This window comes from Armigeres subalbatus, chromosome 2 (genome assembly GCF_024139115.2).
Source record: "Armigeres subalbatus isolate Guangzhou_Male chromosome 2, GZ_Asu_2, whole genome shotgun sequence".
Lineage (NCBI taxonomy): Eukaryota > Metazoa > Arthropoda > Insecta > Diptera > Culicidae > Armigeres > Armigeres subalbatus.
In genome coordinates, this window is record NC_085140.1 from 131,239 (window position 1) to 150,322 (window position 19,084).

The window sequence follows — 19,084 nt, forward strand, 5'->3', positions numbered from 1 at the left end:
TACGCATTTTCGTCTCTTCGTCATAGTCTCGAGAACTAACTAAAAAAGACACTTTTTTTTGCCAAACTGATATGTGACAAATCGTAAGCTCAGGAGAAACGTTCTGCTATAATGAAGATCTAGCAAACGGACGTTGTTTTCTTTGAAAGTAACGATGGCCACCTGCCAAAACAAAATCTTTTGCAAATTCAGAAAAAAATTCAGCCGAGAAGGCCATTTGTCCGAATAGGTCAACTGACCGAAAAGGTCATTTGGCCGAATAGGTCATTTCACCGAATTGTTGTCTGAATGGGTCATTTGTCCGAATAAGTCATTTGACCGAAAAGGTCATTTGGCAGAATAGGCATATGGCAAAACCGGTCACAGTGATGAGTGAGAAGAGAGGTGTCTCCCTTCTCACTTTGTGCTTCTCCCTTTTCACAGAGAGAAGTGAGAAATGAGGAGTGAGAAGTGAGACGCCTCACTACTCACTTCGCGCTTCTCACTTTTTACAGTAAGAAGTGAAAAATGAGGTGAGAAAAGTAAGACGACTCATTTATCACTACTTATTTCCTACCTTTCAAATTACCTATTCGGTCAAATGACTTTCGGCCAAATGGGTTTCGATTTTATTTTAATCTTAAAATTAAGCTCAACACCGTAAGTATTCGGCCAAATGACCTTTTCGGCTAAATGACCTATTCGCCCTATTTGGCCGGATGACCCGTTCGGCCAGATGGGTTTCGGCTTAATGGTTTGTTCGGCCTAGTGGCATTCGGCCAAACGACCCTTCCCCATTAATAACTATGTTTGAAACTCGATTTATACATATGCACAACATGTGATAGATTTAGTTCGAAAAATGTATTAATTTTCCGGGACTCGCATCGTTGTAAAAAGTTCTACACATTGAGTAAAAATGAGATATCTTTTTAGTCAGTTGACCAATTTGCACCAAACCACCATCTATTCATAAAAAAATAGTTCTTCATCAATTGAAAAGATAATAAAAGTGATTTGGGTAAATTTAGCTGAATAAAAGGCTCAGGTTCACAGGGAAAGTAAACAGTAATGAATTATTTATTTATTTCATTAACAATTCATCCTAAAGTAACGCGATTTTTTCTATATTATTTTTGATAATAACCTTGGAGTTAATTCGCAGTTCTCATTCACCCATGACCGTAGGTGGCCACCAGGCGGCGTTCCGGAAAACCCGAATCGTTCGTAAAAATGATTATTTTGGAAAGTTCGTCCTTTAGCAGCGGAATTTTTTCTAAGGAGTTCTTACTATGCTATGACCACAGGCGGACACCAGGCGGCCTTCCGGAAAATCCGGAACGTCCGTAAAAATGGTCATTTTGTGAAGTTCGTCCTAGAGCAGCGCAATTTTTTTCTAAACCATTTCTTAGGGTGATTTTAGAGATATTCCACAGTTCTTACTCTACCGTAGGTGGCCAACAGAGGCCTCCCGGATCATCCAGAACGTCCGTAGAAATGGTAATTTTGAAAAGTTTATCCTAGCGCAGCGCAATAATACACAGCTCCTACTCTGCTACGACCACAGTGGCCACCAGCCTGCCTTCCGGAAAATCCGGAGCATCCGTAAAAATTGTCATTTTGTGAAGCTCGTCCTAGAGCAGCGCAATTTTTCTAAACCTTTTCTGACAGTGATTTTGAAGGAAATTTACAGTCATTAATAATCAGATAATCCGGAACGACCGTAGAATTGGTGATTTTGGGATTTTTTTCCTAGAGCAACGCATTTTTTTTCTAAATCATTTCTGACGGTGATCTTTGAGATATGTCAAAGTCTTAATCAGCTATGACTATGTGGTCATCAGAGTGGTCATTTTGGATGGTTCGTCCTAAAGTAGGGCAATTTTTCCTAAGACATTTTTGATGGTGGTCTTAGTGTTTATTCACAGTTCTTATTCTGCAAAGGCCGCAGGTGGCTACCAGACGGCCTTTCCGCAAATCTGGAACGTCCGAGAATGGTCGTTTTGTACAATTCGTCCTAAACCAATGATTATCTTCTAAAATCTAAACCATTTCTGATAATGACCAGGAAGTTAATCAACGCTCTTTACCATAAAATATTGTATAGATATTTCCACCTTCGCCAAAGGTATAATAATAGCCCAAAAATATGTGTACTACGCAAACAAATGAATGATGAATTCTATCATAATAATACTTAAATAGTAGTAATTGATGATAATAACCACATCAGGTATTCGAGAGATATTGAATACCAAATCAATACTTTGTCTAAGTTAAGTTATTCGACAAGTATGATGTGTTTGTAATAGCCATCTGAATTCCTGAAAATACCTTAATGAGGTACCATACCTACTTGGGGTACTTACAGTGCACTTTGCCTTACTCGATATACTGTAAATCTATGTGAATCCTGGCTAGTATGATCAGTTTTTTGATAATAATAATGAGTGGCCAATCCCAACAAACATTGAATGCTGTTAAAGGCCTTATTTAGCCAAAAAGAAGCTATTTCAGCTAAAAAAAATGTTGGGATGTGAAAGGAACACAAAATACGGAATTCTAATGGGATGTAAGAAACAAGTTTTTCCTGCATTTCCAATTCTAACAGTTACTGTTAGACTAGTCAAGTTGAAGGTACAGGAAGGAAACGGAAATCCATTTCCAGTTCTAGCGATTGCTGGAACATGAGAAATATACAAAAAGATACAAAGTAGGCGAATGAAATGGGTCTGAGATCGAACCCAAGGACTCCTGTGTATGAGGCAGAAACGGTAGTTATATGACTATCAAGCACAGTTTTCTGAACACATTGGTTTTCAAATCCCAAATAACTGTAAATGACGGCACTTTCAAATCCCACATATCCTGCGATATATAACAAAACTGGTTGATCCATATTTCACCACTCAGCAAACTAAACAGTTCTTCAGAATAATGGTTTTTATCCTTGAACCGCTGTGAAGAAGACGGCCACTCTCTAATATCACAGATCCGGGGTTATATATTCAAACTGGTGGTCTCACATTTACTATCACTACTCTACGGATGAATTTTAAACTTCACAATATTTCAACATATTGGTTTCCAATCCCCGAACATCTTTGTAGAAGACGGCAATTTTCTAAATCTCCCAGATCCCAAGATATCGAAGAACTGATATCTCATATGCAGTAGCACCTCCTTGCGGATGAATTAGTATTCAGTTTTTCAACATATTGGTTTCCAGTCCTCGAACAATTTTGTAGAAGACGGCAATTTCCTAAATTCCACAGATCCTGAAATATCGACCTAAACTGATCTCTCATATACACTAGCGTCGCCTAATGGCTTAATTCTGAACTAAACAGTTTCTCAACATATTGGTTTCCAATGCTCGAACAACTTTATAGAAGATAGCAACTTTCAAAAACCAATAGATCCCGAGATATCAAACCAAACTGATCTCTCATAAACACTAGGAGCTCCTGGCGGATGAATTCTAAACTAATCAGCTTCTCAACATATTGATTTCCAATCCTCGAACAACTTTCTAAATCCCACCGATCCCGCGACATCGAAGAGCTGATCTCTCATATACAGTAGCGCCTCTAAAAAAAATCTAAATTATTCAGTTTCTCAACATATTGGTTTTCAGTACTCGAACAACGTTGTAGAAAACGGCAATTTACTAAATCCAACCCAGATCCCAAGATATCGAACTAAACTGATCGTTCATATACACTAGCGCCGCCTTACGGCTCAATTCTGAACTAAACGGTTTCTCAACATATTGGTTTCCAATCCTCGAACAACATTGTAGAAGACGGCAACTTTCTAATTCCCACAGATCCCGAAATATCTAACCAAACTAATAACTCATATACACTAGCGCTGCCTTACGGCTGAATTCTGAACTAAACAGTTACTCAACATATTGGTTTCCAATCCCTGAACAACTTTGTAGAAGACGGAAATTTACTAAATCCCATAGATCCCGAGTTATCGAACCAAACTGATATTTTCATATACACTAGCGCCGCTCAATGGGAGAATTCTAAATCATTTTTTTCTTGACTCATGCGCATTATTGGATAATAGATGGATTTAGAGTTTTTTCAGAGTTTTTAGAGTTTTTAGAAACATTGTAAGAAACATTGCGCCATTTATTGAGAAGATGGACTATTTTCACCGGTGTTCCGTTGGTTCCGGATCATCCGGAGGACCAACAGAAGATCCATTAGACTTAAAAAACATCCTCAATGAGAGTATATATCCCCTTTATTATTTTCCCGAAAAAATCACGTTGATATCATTTGAATTGGCTTCATTATAACGGATTTTAGGACTGTTGTACTTTTTACAACACGCGAGTTCTTGTGTTATGAAAGTTGAAGCGAGTTGCGGAAGGTTAAAGGGTAAGCATTTCCTACGGTGGGGTTTGATCCCCGAAACCAGAACTAAATCTATTAACCAGAACTAAATCATTTCCTAAATTGACTCAAAATAGGTCGTGTGACGATGTGTAGATTATTATTTCCATCATTTCTCAATTTAGGAAATGGTAATCTCTGTCCTAGAGATTCCGTATGGTCATTCTGGAGATCCAGATTCCAACCAAAGACTGTTAGATTTTCTTACAATTCTGTATAAGAACCTACCAAAACCAGTATGAGTACTGGGCATAAGCGTAATTGTTAGATTCTCATACAAAAAATGTAAGCTCTGTAACTACCGATGGACATCCACACGTCCTGAGGTGTCGACGTCCATACGCCTAGGCCAGCTCACCATAAAAGTTACCTCAGGGTCGGCTTTGGACGGGGGAAAACTGAGCAACCCTACACTTACCTGCCAACTATCGAGTAAACTAGGGAAGGCCAATATTTATAAATCGGGAAATTGCTCTTTTGAGTTTTAAAGACAAAACATTGAATTGAGCATTTTTAAACTATAATTAAAGAGGGGGGGGGGGTAATTTTACAATATATTAGTCTTTTTCTTATCCTATTTGTGGCCCATTTTGATGTTGCAGGAGGGGAGATGGAGACATATTTAGTGCGAACCGCAGTCACGTGGTGGTCGCCGGACTCTACTGGAATGGCGTTGCTGAGAGAAAGACGCAGGTCGTATTGGCAGATAATCTTTATACACTGGTAGGCTTTGCTGACTTTTGTCCGAGATGTGCGCCGTGCACGAAGTAGCCGATATCGTAGATCAGGGTTGAAGAATATTCCCTAAACCATTGACACTAGGTTTATGAATTCGGTGGTCCTGGTATTGAGGAAGGGTCTCGTTCGGTTGCGGCGTGGATATCTCGTCTCCATCTTAATAGAGCACAACTCTGACCACCTCACACAGTGAGCATACGACAAGCTCAGAAAAGAACACACCACTTCAAACCGTAAAATTTTCTGTCTAGCGTTTCCGAGACAACGTGTAGCTTGCTAGCTATCCCGGACTGAAGTCTTTTCTTCAGCCTATTTTTTCCAATCTCTCCATAACCATCTCCTCTCCTCCATTCACCTCCACCACTCCTCCGTTACTCCAGCTTGACTCCTTTCCTCCCGCGTCTGGTGTTGTCGGGTTCAAATAATTCACATTTCATATAAACCGAGGGGTTTACTTTTAGATTGTGTCATACAAATTTTGAATTTAATTTCAGAGGTTCTCAAATATTTTACAGTAAGCTAATCATTTAAGTTTTTTTTTAATCTTTTAACAATAATATTTCTATTTGTCTCCCATTCTAATTAGTTTATAGATATAGTTCTTAAAAGTTATTTTTTTGTTTTGCAATGATACTTTTTAGTCGTTTAGAATCTAAATTTATTAAGGCTATTCACTGTTGCTGATTCTGTCGGTAACAGCTCACAACCAAATTTTGTAAAAAAAGATTGAAAAATTTTAAGTTCTTATACAAAATTTGTACAACTATCTATCATTTCCACATATGCCCTGTTCTTATACAGGTTTTGGTAGATTCTTCTACAGAATTGTTATAAAATCTTAACAATTACCGGTTGGATGAAGGAATGTCTACAAAAGCGTCTTCTTTCTCTGTTGAAACACACGAGAGCCTTACGATCTTCTGACCGGATCTTGATTCGTGTCAGTATGCAATTGTTGTCCTGGAGTGGTACGAAGCCAACGGAGTCACTTTCATACCCAAGGACATGAACCTCTCCAAGCAGGCACTTCGAAAGCATCCCAAGGTGGGGATCTGAGGTAGACATGAAGGAAACGCGGGATTCCGAACAGAAGAAGCTACAGCCAGAGCGAGCGTTCGGATATGTTATGGATAGAAGTTGAATGGAATAAATATGCCAAAAACTTATCAATGGGTTATATTTTATTGTCAGAAAGTTTGATTATACAGGTCAACTAAGGCGTTTTCTTCACCGTTGATGTAGGACACCTTTAGCACTATCCTATTTATGTTTCCTACTACATTGTAACTTTACGGATGCGTATTTCGACCTCAATATAAGCGTCTCGTACTCATGGAGTCCAAATTGAGTCTAGCCGAAAGAGTGTTACACTTGTCATTTATTTATCTATCTGTGTTATCATTATCTGCAGACTAATTTATGTTCAAATGATTGTCGTCTCGCAACATGGTACAACCAAAAGCGTGTGCCATTATGTCGAAGCTACACAGTAAACGGTTCTTTTCTATGGAACGTAGGGAGACAGATGTTCAGTCGGATACGCTCTGCGCTTGGAATTAAAATATCAAATAGCAGTGGAGAGCGGTCTATTCGATCGAACAGTATATCGGCGACTATAATGGCCCATTGACACATTCGCGGGGAGCGTGGGAATTCGTGGGGAACGTGGTAGACTCGATCATCCACACTGTTTGATCGAGATCCAAAGTAGTTTTGTACAACCATATTTGTCTACTATAGATCCTCTAAACAAGTGATCATTATGTAGTGAGACAATTTTTAGTATAGGTACGGTTGTAATGTTTTGACCCTCATGAAGACTTTTTGGTGATGGAAAAAATGGTATTGAAAAATATGAATACATTTATTCCGTAACATGGACCTATTACATTTTTTTTCTTCAATAGCACAATGCAATAAATATGCTTTATTGTCTAAACTTATTAAAATCTCAACATTTCTCCACAATATTCAGATGTTCATATTTAACTATTTTAGCTCAATATGAACCTCAAATTGGATGAATGGTCAACGGAAAATTATGTATTGAATGATTATTGTATGTATTGTTGAATTGAACAAAAGCACTTGCTCGTGAATGCGCAAAACCTGCATTTCATGCTGCAGCATTCTGGTAGTGAAGCTACAGTTAAAGCGTGTTGAGGTCGCTACTTCCACTACGGCATGATTTTCGTTGTCGGTCGAATGTGTTCCCATTGTCCATTGGTGAAGTAGCAAAAGCTTATCAGCATTCTGCATCTTTAAAAGCGTATTGTGTAATAACCCGACGTAATTATCTCCATACTTTAGTTGCTGAAGTACAGTTTAGTGAGTTCAATAACATTTTTTTAAATTCCATTCGTTAGTAATTACAATATATAAAATCGATCATTAAGAATTTAGACAACTTTTAATTCAACCATGTCTCATTATATTCGAATAAAGAGAAAGTGACCTACTGAACGGATACTATGGAATTACACAGGAGTTAGTGTACCAATGGCTTGGAACGTGGATCAGTCCGGTAAATTGTTTAAAGGTCTATTAAAAGTTTACAAATTATTAGTTCTTCTTTCTTTAGCACTGGTGGAGCGATGCACATGTCAACAAAGCTGTTGCAGGATTTTTGGCCGCATCTACAGCCATCGAAATCGACAAGGGCGTCGAATTCGAGGGTAAATGGCCAATGACGATACTTTACTCGATCTACTATGAATTCAGCAAACGATATCCCCACTCTCGCATAACGGCCATCAAGCAGGAGACCACGTGCAGCAAGACCGAATTAATGCTTCGAATGCTGAACCTCACGCTGGGAGCAGATACGTTCCAAAAGGGACTGCAGAAGTTTATATTGCATCGAGAAAATAAAAGCTTTGTCAGTAATGACATATGGGAAGCACTCACCAAGCAAGCTCATTTGGATAACAGACTTTGTGAATCGGCTACGGTGAACGAAATCGCAGATTCGTGGATTGCGAAAGACCGCATTCCGATGGTGACTGTCGTTAGAGACTACCAGAAGAAGACAGCAACCGTTACACAGCGGGTGTACCTACGTGAAAGACCCCACGATGTTCCTGAACAGGAAAAGATGCTTTGGTGGATTCCATTAGTTGTGGTCCAACAAAATAATCTTAATTTTTCTAATACCAGTGCTACTAAGTGGATGAAGAAAGTTAAACAAGTGGTATTGGAAGATCTTCCTAATTCAGACAACTTCATTATCGTGAACCCCGAAGAGGTTGGTCCATTTCCGGTCAATTATGATGAGCAAAACTGGAATCTTTTGGCTCAGTATCTATTGACAGAAAGTGGTCGAGCAAAAATTCCTATTTATACAAGGTGAAAGTGAAGTTTTATTCGGAAATGTTTATCCAGGGACTAACTAACTTTTCTTCTCATTGGTAGGGCAAAACTATTACACGATGCTTGGAACTTGGCATATGCAGGACATCTTAGTTTCGCAACGGCCTTCAATATGACTCTTTTCATGCAGTATGAGCGAAATCACCTAGTCTGGAACCCGGTGTTCACACTGATCGATCATATTGGCAGACATATCGACATGTCGGCGGTGCATAAGAAATTCGAAATCTACGTCAGAACGCTTCTCACTCCACTGTATGAAGAGCTCGTGCAAAATGAACAAGAAGATGAAGCCAAGTGGAAAACCAATCTACGTTCCTTGGCGAAGACATTTTTGTGTCGTGCTGGTTATAAGCCGTGTATTGAGGAAGCTCAGCAGGTGTTCAAAAAATGGATGGATAGCCCTGAACCTGACCTCGGAAATCCGTTCGTATATTACATCGTGAGTAAAATATAAGATGTTTTAACGTACCTTATTCTGATTTCAGGGTGGCCAATCAATACATCTGCCCTGTTTTCAAATCCGGCACCCAAGAGGAATGGGAATTTGGATTACAACGCGTGATTAATTTCCCAGAATCACGAGTAAGAAGCGAACGCACCTATTTGCTAAAAACCCTTGCTGGATGCCCTGTACAGGCTTCTAAAATCAACCGACTTTTGAATATTACTATTTTGGAAGATAACGGCAATTTCACCGATAATGACATAAACCTAATCTTTAAAATGCTCTCGGGAGGATCCAGTGGCTACATGGCACTATTTGAATTTTTGCAAAAGAATTGGGATGCTATCAAGCTGAGGTCAGATTTGATTTTTTTTATCGACGTTGCGTAGTGCTTAACCGTCATGTGATGGTTCTCATTCCAGATTCAAAGACCGAGAGCTGTTGTGGAACAACATGGTCAATTCGGCAACTGGTCTGTTCACCACTCAGGAAGGCTACGACATGGTATCACAACTGTATGTGCAACGACAGGGAGAGTTCGGAACGGCACAGCATATTATCGAAAAATCTTTGAAGAACATCAAAGAGGAAACCAAGTGGAGCCAAGAGAATCTTCCCGTCATTGAAAAGTGGTTGGATATGTTTTTAAGTCAGAATAAGATCAGTGACGATAGATTCATCAAATGAACGTTTTTTCATACTAGCTTAAATATGAATAAGAAAAGATTTCATTAGGAAGCATAATAATGAAATAAATCATGATTTATGTACATATTTTCATATTCAGTAAGCAGATCCGCCATTGGACGAGGTATCACTTCCAAATTTCTATAATTTTTATTGGAAGGAAATAAAGAATGACTGAAATCTAATCCGATTTTTTTTAATTCTATCCGAACGCATTCTCTATCAATCCAAATCCAAAGCAAATAATAATCTCGTTGGTCCCTAGTCAGCCGGGCGAGCAAAGGCGTAGAATCCCATCCCGGATATAGCGAGTTCGATTCTTGATCCGATCCGAGATGTTTTCGGGTGGGATACATGTTCGGTTCCTTGGACATAATGTATCCATAGTTTTGAACTTAATCTAAAATTAAAATCCCTGATTGAGCAACCTAGCGGTGTTGGTGCCTTTCTTGTGCTAAAAAAATCAAAACAATATGAGTTTTTCTCGTGTTTTGCACATAATTAATAGATTTTTTGGGCATAACTTTCGAGCAATTTTCAAACAATGGATTCGTCCCGTCGAATGGAACTTGATCCGAGTAATTCGGCCAATGTTGAGTTTCTAAAAGTGTGTCCACAAAATATTGAATACACACACACACACACACCATCGTCTCTATCCCCTAATCCCAAGGCGTTAAGCGACCCGTGCCGAGGGGATGCATGGCCAGGGGGGTTAAATAATGAGCTGGGCCTCTAACGGAGCCTGTGGGGTACCTGGGCGCGTCATGCTGGGCTCTGGCGTGGTGAACCTCTTTTCCCGAGCAACTCGTGGGACCAAAATGGAAAACCAAGTCAATTCTTCAATTAGTGGTAGTAGTGTAGGCGACAACCCCTTCGCAAGAGGTGGGTTGTTCAGATCTCCGCCTAGGAGGCCAGAGGCAATAGTCGGCAGCTCAGTGCGCAGCGCCAGCCTGGGTCACTTAACCTTCATCTCGGCTAAAAAAACGCCGGTAGAGGTTATTGACGGCCCATGGCTTGTGGAGGCGATGAACCGCAAACGCGATGGGCTTTCGGCCTTCGAGGTGGCGACGGAACAGCTGGAGGCCATCATCGACTTTGTAACCGTTTGGCTACAAATTGTTGATTTTTGTTTTGTTGTCATGTTGTTTTGTCGGAGCCTTCACGTTTCTCGTGTAATACCAGCAGAGCTACCACAGAAGCGTTAAGCCCCAAACGCAATACAACGGAACGGCGACGGAAACGGAAAATTTGACAGTTAGCCCATATATTTTCTGTCAAATTTGCCGTTTCCGTCGCCGTTCCGTTATATTGCGTTTGGGGCTTTAGGGTTTGGTACCGCTGTAATGACATGAGAGTGCTATAAAATATCCAACATGGCATCATGACTCTGCAAATGTCATGTTGGATGAAAAATGCAATAAAAATTAGCGGGAAAATATGGAAGGAATTTGGTATAAAAGAGTAGCCATTGCCCAAACTCGGCCTCTTAGTAAATCAGGCGTCCGTGTGCTGTGAAGTGAAAGTAAAGTGCAGTATTCCAAGTGCACCCCCCCCCCCCTTTCTAGTGGGAGCTAGTGTGAGCTCCGGGGAAAAAGTGTTCAGGTAATTACCAATCCTGTAGTATGGAACTTGGAATTAATTCCTTGGTGTCCTTTAGGACCTCTTTTTCTACGTCTTTTTCGGACTGCTTTTCCGTCCAGCACACGGCTCGGCCCGCGAAGCCGTCAGGCTTCCGCGCCTAAAACGTAAAGGACTCTGTCGTCCTTCATCGGACGATTCCTCGGGCCGTAGGCCCTAAACGTCAAGGAGGAATTCCCCTCTCGGCCGTCCAAGGTGGCTAAGCCACGGCCGGCCGATCGCGCCTACGAGGGAAGACGCCTGCCCACCATCGTCCAGCACCGCCCGCTGGTCCCGTCGGACGACGATTGTCCGCATCACCACCCGCCTCGTCATTCTGGCGAGAATTCTGGCCGCACAGCTGGACTGGACGGCTTTTCCGGCCTCAACAACGGAAAGGAGCAGCGGTATGTACCGGCACAAAAACTAAATTAGGTCACACTTAACAAATTAACACAAATTTATTACACAGAACAACACGCACACGCCAATAGGAAAAATAAAATTATATGAGTAAAGTGAAAGTTCCTGTGTTGTTAGTTTTTGTTTACCGCGAAAAACCCTTGATTACCCAGTAGTTAGCCGACCCTGGGATTGCCGGAGAGTCTCTTGTGTCCTGGTTGGACTAGGTACTGATTGTTGACGATTAAGGAAATTCTAGTTTCAACTTTGCGTCATCGAAGCATAATATCAGCAAGGACCTCAAGAGGAGCTTGCAGAAACTTCGAAAGTCGATGCTGGACGTCAAGCTGGAGAGGGCGGTCGGGACGGCCAAGTGTAAACCCGTGAAATCCGTGGAGTCGAGGTCTACCCAGACTGAGGCCCAAGGATTCGCGGACTCGGGAAAGGCCGAATCGACCGAAAACGTGCCAGCGAAGACGGTGGTAACAAAGTCTACTGAGGCTCAAGTATTTGCGGGTACGTCGGGGGTGACTGCTCCAACGGAGCAGACACAAAAACGGGGGAGACAGTCTCCAGCCCGAGTAGCACACATGTTATAAGTTAGTTACCGTAACTCATATGTGACCAAATTCGGTCACATTAAAGTTGCCGCAACCAGATCTGTTCAAAATGTGCTACTAGGGAGGGGATGAGCTCCCTGGGGGCCGCTCCAAAACGCGGAGGGTTACTACCCCGAACAAGGGTAGTGGGGCTGGGAAGCTGAACCCCGGCCAGGTACCTCCAAAACTGGGGGAGGAAGGACCTAGAAAGGTTCGTCCACCCAGGAAAGACGGTGGTAAGGAGTTACGGCAGGCTGAGAGCTCTCAGCCGCACCAGACCAGAGAAATAGAGGGGGATGACGCCTCCTGGACCCTGGTCAAGAACAAGAGGAAATCGAAGACGTCAAGGACCGAAAAGAAGGCCCAGGTAAAAGAGGGTAGCAAGAAGTCTAGGGTAGGCGCCAATCGCTCCAGGGGCGATGCTCTAGTCATCAAAACGGACGAGGCTAAGTACTCGGACGTCTTGAAGGCGATGAGGAGTGACGTCAAGCTCGATGAACTCGGCGCCGACGTACGTCGAATAAGACGTACCCGGATGGGCGAGATGATCCTCGAGCTGAAGCGGGGCGTCTCGCAAAAGGGCGCGGCCTATAAGAAGTTGACGGAAGAAGTCCTAGGCGAGACGGTCAAGGTGAGGGCACTCACGACGGAGGTGAATCTAAGGGTTAAAGACCTGGACGAGATCACCGAAGTCGAAGAGCTCGTCACGGCACTGCGGCAACAGTGTGAAGTGGAGACGCCCACCGCAGCCATTCAGCTACCGAAAGGTCCGGCAGGGACGCAGGTAGAATTGGTTCGGCTATCTGCAGCGAACGCCTCCGAGGTAGTCAAGTTAGGGAGCGTCAAGGTGGGATGGTCGGTGTGCCCTGTGGGCATATACGAGCAACCCGAAGTTTGCTTCAAGTGCCTGGAACCGGGGCACAAGCAATGGGATTGCAAAGGCCCTGACAGAAGCAATCTCTGCCGACGTTGCGGATTGGAGGGACATAAGGCATAATGCTGCACGAACCCTCCCAATTGTTTGATTTGTTCCAGCAAAGCTGTGAACAGCAAGCACCCCATAGGGGGTTCGAAGTGCCCGGCGTTGAAGCGTGCTGCAAAATTGCTGCAGATTTTTCCAAAGCCTTAAACCCTTGTAAAAAAACACACACACAAATGAAGGATGACAAAGGTGCCTAAACCGATGCCTTCTCCTTCCTTGGAGGAGCAACCATGGCCCAAGAGGCGATTGTTTTCGCCCTGAGGCAGCAATCTGGTTCAGGCATCAATCCGGCGAAGGCGCTCAGAGCAAAGCCAAACGACGTGGGACCATAAAGGCCAAACGTCGTTTGGACGGAGTAGATCGGGGTGCAGAGGAGCCCGAAGGGCGTCGACCCGAGAAGACGACTTTTCGGCCCAAAAAAGTGAAAGGCACCAACCAGATGCAAGTCGCCGGGCCGCAAGAGAGTACCAGCCGACCGGTGCCATCGGTACAAGGGACCGAAAATCCCTGGCAGCTGGTCAGTACAGCAAAGCGGAAGTCGAACGTTTCTCGACCCGCTAAGAAAGCTAAGGACAGAGGCGAGGCCTTGTTAATGAAAACTGATGAGGAAAAGTACGCCGAAGTCCTTAAATCGATGCGGGTGACCGGAAAGCTTTCGGCGCTGGGTCAGATGCACCAAGACCGGTGATATGATCTTGATTTTGAAACGCGGAGCGTAAGCTAGTGGGACTGACTACAGGAAGCTGGCCCAAGAGTTCTTGGGTGACGGCGCCGAGGTGAAGTTGTTGGGGCGGAAGTGACCCTCCAGTGCAAGCAACTGGACGAGGTCACGAACACGGACGACGTCGTCTGTGCCGTCAGAGACCAGTGCGATACAGAGGTTGAGGAGACTGTACGCCTAAGAGGCGGTCCCTTTGGCATGCAGGTGGCCTACCTTACGTTACCGGCTGCGGAAGCCAAAAAGGTAATAGAGCGAGGGAAGTTGAAGATCGGCTGATCAGTATGCCCAGTAAGCAAACTCCAGCCGCCTTCAGTGGACAAGTGCTATAGGTGCTTAGGGTCGGGGCAACTGTAAGGGCCCAGACCGTACCGACCTGCGTCGTCGTTGTGTCGAGGAAGGGCACAAGGCGCAGGAAGGTGATAAGGCACCAAAGTGAAATTCTTAAAGAGTTTCGCACTGCGAGAGCAACTAGCAGGTTTCAACTAGGCTTGAAGCGGCAGCCAATAATGAGTTGGCAGCAGCAGTAAAAAGTGTAGACAACTACCTTCTGTGCACCATGTTTACGCTACTCGTCACTGAGTGGGGATACCGGCGTTTCTATCTGTTTTGTTAAACCTGCTATCACAAAATGCTATCCTATGTTTTGTTTTGATGATTAATCACCGTAAAAGTGAGTTAAGAAAATTATTTTTCGGCTGGTCGATCGTGATTATAGTCAATAGTGATCAACTATTGATCTGTCTCTCGTCGAATGCACTTTTCTCGCAACAAGAAAATCGGTTATAAATTACTATACGAAAAAGTCATGTTCGGAATCTAAGTCAAACGAACATTTTGAAAATAAATCCAAAAATTCTCAAGGCCGATATAAATATGACGTCAAATACATTTAAGATTTTTCAACCAGCGCAACCCCCACCCTTCCTTTGTTACGCCCCTATAACCTCGGATGTCATTTTTGAACGACTCCTAAATATAAATAGAGGACACAAAAAACCGGGTACATAATATAATATGGAAATAAGAAGGTGTATAAAACGAAAGTTATATTCAAATTTGCCTGGTTTACAGTTTCTCTTTGACGGCCTACTTTTCCATATCAACGAAATAGGTGCTTAAATGACCATTATGCAACCCAAATGAGTTGCATGAAATTCATTATAGCACTAATTTGGGCACGGCAAATGCTGGGTAAAGCGTACCATTGGTACTTCGCGTACCTGAAGGAATAAAATAGACCCCATCTCGCGGTCCTTAGCCTCTTACCCAGCAACTCCTATCCCTACCTCCCCGCGGTGCTGGCCGGGATACGAGCAACCTTAGGGATGATCGGGTAACCAACCCCGGTGAGAACTATGGTCGTATGCTGACAGGGAAGGGGGGTTTGCTCCTCTCCGGAGGTGCAAATCTTATTGAGCGTCTGTTCTTCATGTCAGGATCGGCTCACAACAGCGTCTGTTCTCCATGTTAGGGGCGACTGATCATCGTCCGAGTGCCAGCGAGGGACTATAAGTGAAACTGTGCACCATGGTCCACCGGAAATAAGGAGGAATGGTCCTCCGGAAATTTAGGGGGTTTGGTGTCAGGCCCTGCAAGCCAGCCTTTAAAAAATCATAAGCAACGTACAATCAACAAGAGAGTACGGACCGGAACCATCGGCGAAGACCACTGTGACGAAAAGGGACTAGCGATTGGAAATTCGGTTCGTGGAACTGCAAATCTCTCAACTTCATCGGGAGCACACGCATACTCGCCGATGTGCTCAAGGACCGTGGATTCGGCATCGTAGCGCTGCAGGAGGTTTGTTGGAAGGGATCAATGGTGCGAACGTTTAGAGGTAATCATACCATCCACCAGAGCTGCGGCAACATACACGAGCTGGGAACAGCTTTCATAGTGATGGGCGATATCCAAAGGCGCGTGATCGGGTGGTGGCCGATCAATGAAAGAATGTGCAGGTTGAGGATCAAAGGCCGGTTCTTCATCTTCAGCATAATCAACTTCCATAGCCCACACTCCGGAAGCACTGATGATGATAAGGACGCATTCTACGCGCAGCTGGAACGTGAGTACGACAGCTGCCCAAGCCACGACGTCAAAATCATCTTAGGAGATTTGAACGCTCAGGTTGGCCAAGAGGAGGAGTTTAGACCCACTATTGGAAAGTTCAGCGCTCACCGGTTGACGAACGAAAACGGCCTACGACTAATTGATTTCGCCGCCTCCAAGAATATGACCATTCGCAGCACCTACTTCCAACACAGCCTCCCGTATCGGTACACCTGGAGATCACCACTGCAGACAGAATCACAAATCGACCACGTTCTGATTGATGGACGGCACTTCTCCGACATTATCGACGTCAGGACATATCGTGGCGCTAACATCGACTCTGACCACTATCTGGTGATGGTTAAACTATCCGTCATCAACAATGTTCGGTACCGACGACCGCCGCGGTACGACCTAGAGCGACTGAAGCAACCTGATGTCGCCACTGCATACGCGCAGCATCTCGAGGCAGCGTTGCCGGAAGAGGGTGAGCTCGATGGGGCCCCTCTTGAGGACTGCTTGAATACAGTCAGAGCAGCTATTAACGACGCAGCGGAGAGCAACGTCGGGTATATGGGTCGAAGTCGACGGAACGATTGGTTCGACGAAGAGTGCAGACAGATTCTGGAGGAGAAGGACGAAGCGCGGGCGGTCGCGCTGCAGCAAGGTACCCGGCAGAACGTGGAACGTTATAGACGGAAGCGGAGACAGCAGACCCGCCTTTTTCAGGAGAAGAAACGCCGCCTGGAAGAAGCGGAGTGCGAGGAGATGGAACAGCTGTGCCGTTCTCAAGATACACGCAAGTTCTATCAGAAGCTCAACGCATCCCGCAAAGGCTTCGTGCCGCGAGCCGAAATGTGCCGGGATAAGGATGGGAGCATCTTGACGGACGAACGTGTGGTGATCGAAAGGTGGAAGCAACACTATGAGGAACATCTTAATGGCCCGGAGAGTACAGGCAGTGAAAGTCAAGGCAGCGGAGGAGATGACTACGTCAGTTCAGCGGACGATGGAAGCCAACCAGCCCCACCTTGAGGGAAGTTGAGGATGCCATTCAACAGCTAAAGACCAATAAAGCAGCTGGTAAGGATGGTATCGGAGCTGAGCTCATCAAGATGGGCCCGGAAAAGCTGGCCACTTGCCTGCACAAACTGATAGTCAGAATCTGGGAAACCGAACAGCTACCGGAGGAGTGGAAGGAAGGGGTTATATGCCCCATCTACAAGAAAGGCGACAAACTGGAGTGTGAGAACTTTCGAGCGATCACCATCCTTAATGACGCCTACAAAGTGATATCCTAGATCATCTTCCGTCGTCTGTCACCATTAGTGAACGAGTTCGTGGGAAGTTATCAAGCCGGCTTCGTTGACGGCCGCTCGACAACGGACCAGATCTTTACTGTACGGCAAATCGTTCAAAAATGCCGTGAATACCAGGTCCCAACGCACCATCTGTTCGTTGATTTCAAGGCGGCATACGACAGTATAGACCGCGTAGAGCTATGGAAAATTATGGACGAGAACAGCTTCCCTGGGAAGCTTACCAGACTGATCAAAGCAACGGTGGATGGTGTGCAAAACTGTGTGAAGATTTCGGGCGAACACTCCAGTTCGTTCGAATCGCGCCGGGGACTAAGACAAGGTGATGGACTTTCGTGCCTGTTGTTCAACATTGCGCTAGAAGGTGTCATGCGGAGAGCCGGGTGTAACAGCCGGGGTACGATTTTCAACAGATCCAGTCAATTTATTTGCTTCGCGGATGACATGGACATTGTCGGCCGAACATTTGCAAAGGTGGCAGAACTGTACACCCGCCTGAAACGTGAAGCAACAAAAGTTGGACTGGTGGTGAATGCATCAAAGACAAAGTACGTGCTTGTGGGCGGAACCGAGCGCGACAGGGCCCGCCTGGGAAGCAGTGTTACGATAGACGGGAACACCTTCGAGGTGGTCGAGGAATTCGTCTACTTCGGATCCTTGCTAACGGCTGACAACAATGTTAGTCGTGAAATACGAAGGCGCATCATCTGTGGAAGTCGGGCCTACTACGGGCTCCAGAAGAAACTACGGTCGAAAAAGATTCGCCACCGCACCAAATGTGTCATGTACAAGACGCTTATAAGACCGGTTGTCCTCTACGGACATGAAACATGGACAATGCTCGAGGAGGACTTGCAAGCACTCGGAGTATTCGAGAGACGGGTGCTTAGGACAATCTTTGGCGGTGTGCAAGAAGACGGTGTGTGGCGGCGAAGAATGAACCATGAGCTCGCCCAACTCTACGGCGAACCCAGTATCCAGAAGGTAGCTAAAGCCGGAAGGGTACGATGGGCAGGACATGTTGCAAGAATGCCGGACAGCAACCCTGCAAAGATGGTGTTCGCTTCCGATCCGGCAGGTACGAGACGGCGTGGAGCGCAGCGAGCGAGATGGGCAGACCAGGTGCAAAACGACTTGGCGAGCGTGGGGCGTATCCGAGTGTTATCTGTTTAGATGTTAACTAAATAAATGAAAAATGAATGAATGAATAACCAACATCAGAACAGTAGTTATATGACTAAATTTTGCTGAATTAGCTTGAATCAGTGTTACTAAGTATTGATTGAAATAGTTTGATGGACATGACACCAAAATTTTCCAAAGGTAACTTCATCTATCACTTCATGGCTTGTCGAGCTATGAAATCTGAAATCGAAGTAAATTTGCTTTCTGTGCTTTCTTGTGAAATTCCGTCAAATTTAATTGAATGTCGAATGTTAATTCGTTTGTTTCGATTGGCTGCAATTTTACACGTCGTTTAATTTTCAAAACTATTTGCTGTTTACGATTGAATGCTTTTTCGATGTTGATTCACATTTTCGTTAGCGTCAACATACACAAATGGGAAAATAATTCGAACGAATAAGGCTGTATGTCATTCAATTTGGTAATGGTTCTACGTATTAAGATCTCTGGAATCATTAACCCAATCGGACGGATTTTGATTCAGGATGAGTATATTTTAACCAATTTTTTTTAGCAAACTTAGTTTATTTTCTATTTAGTTGAAGTTAGTTCCTTTTATACAGTTCCGAAA

The 19,084-nt window shown here is 44.1% G+C and overlaps 2 protein-coding genes across 3 annotated transcripts in view; one reads left to right on the forward strand and one right to left on the reverse strand.

Annotated features, from left to right (window-relative positions):
- Positions 1–9,726, forward strand: part of LOC134217363 (aminopeptidase N) — a 34,307-nt gene extending 24,581 nt beyond the window's left edge. Inside the window, exons 4-8 of the mRNA XM_062696098.1 lie at positions 7,575–7,653; positions 7,711–8,474; positions 8,541–8,924; positions 8,987–9,301; positions 9,369–9,726. Coding sequence (XP_062552082.1) covers positions 7,575–7,653; positions 7,711–8,474; positions 8,541–8,924; positions 8,987–9,301; positions 9,369–9,633 — 1,807 coding nt within the window. The 3' untranslated portion in view covers positions 9,634–9,726. The remainder of the gene's footprint in view (positions 1–7,574; positions 7,654–7,710; positions 8,475–8,540; positions 8,925–8,986; positions 9,302–9,368) is intronic.
- LOC134217362 (uncharacterized) overlaps positions 1–19,084 on the reverse strand; it is a 46,552-nt gene that overhangs the window by 24,442 nt on the left and 3,026 nt on the right. The window lies entirely within an intron of this gene.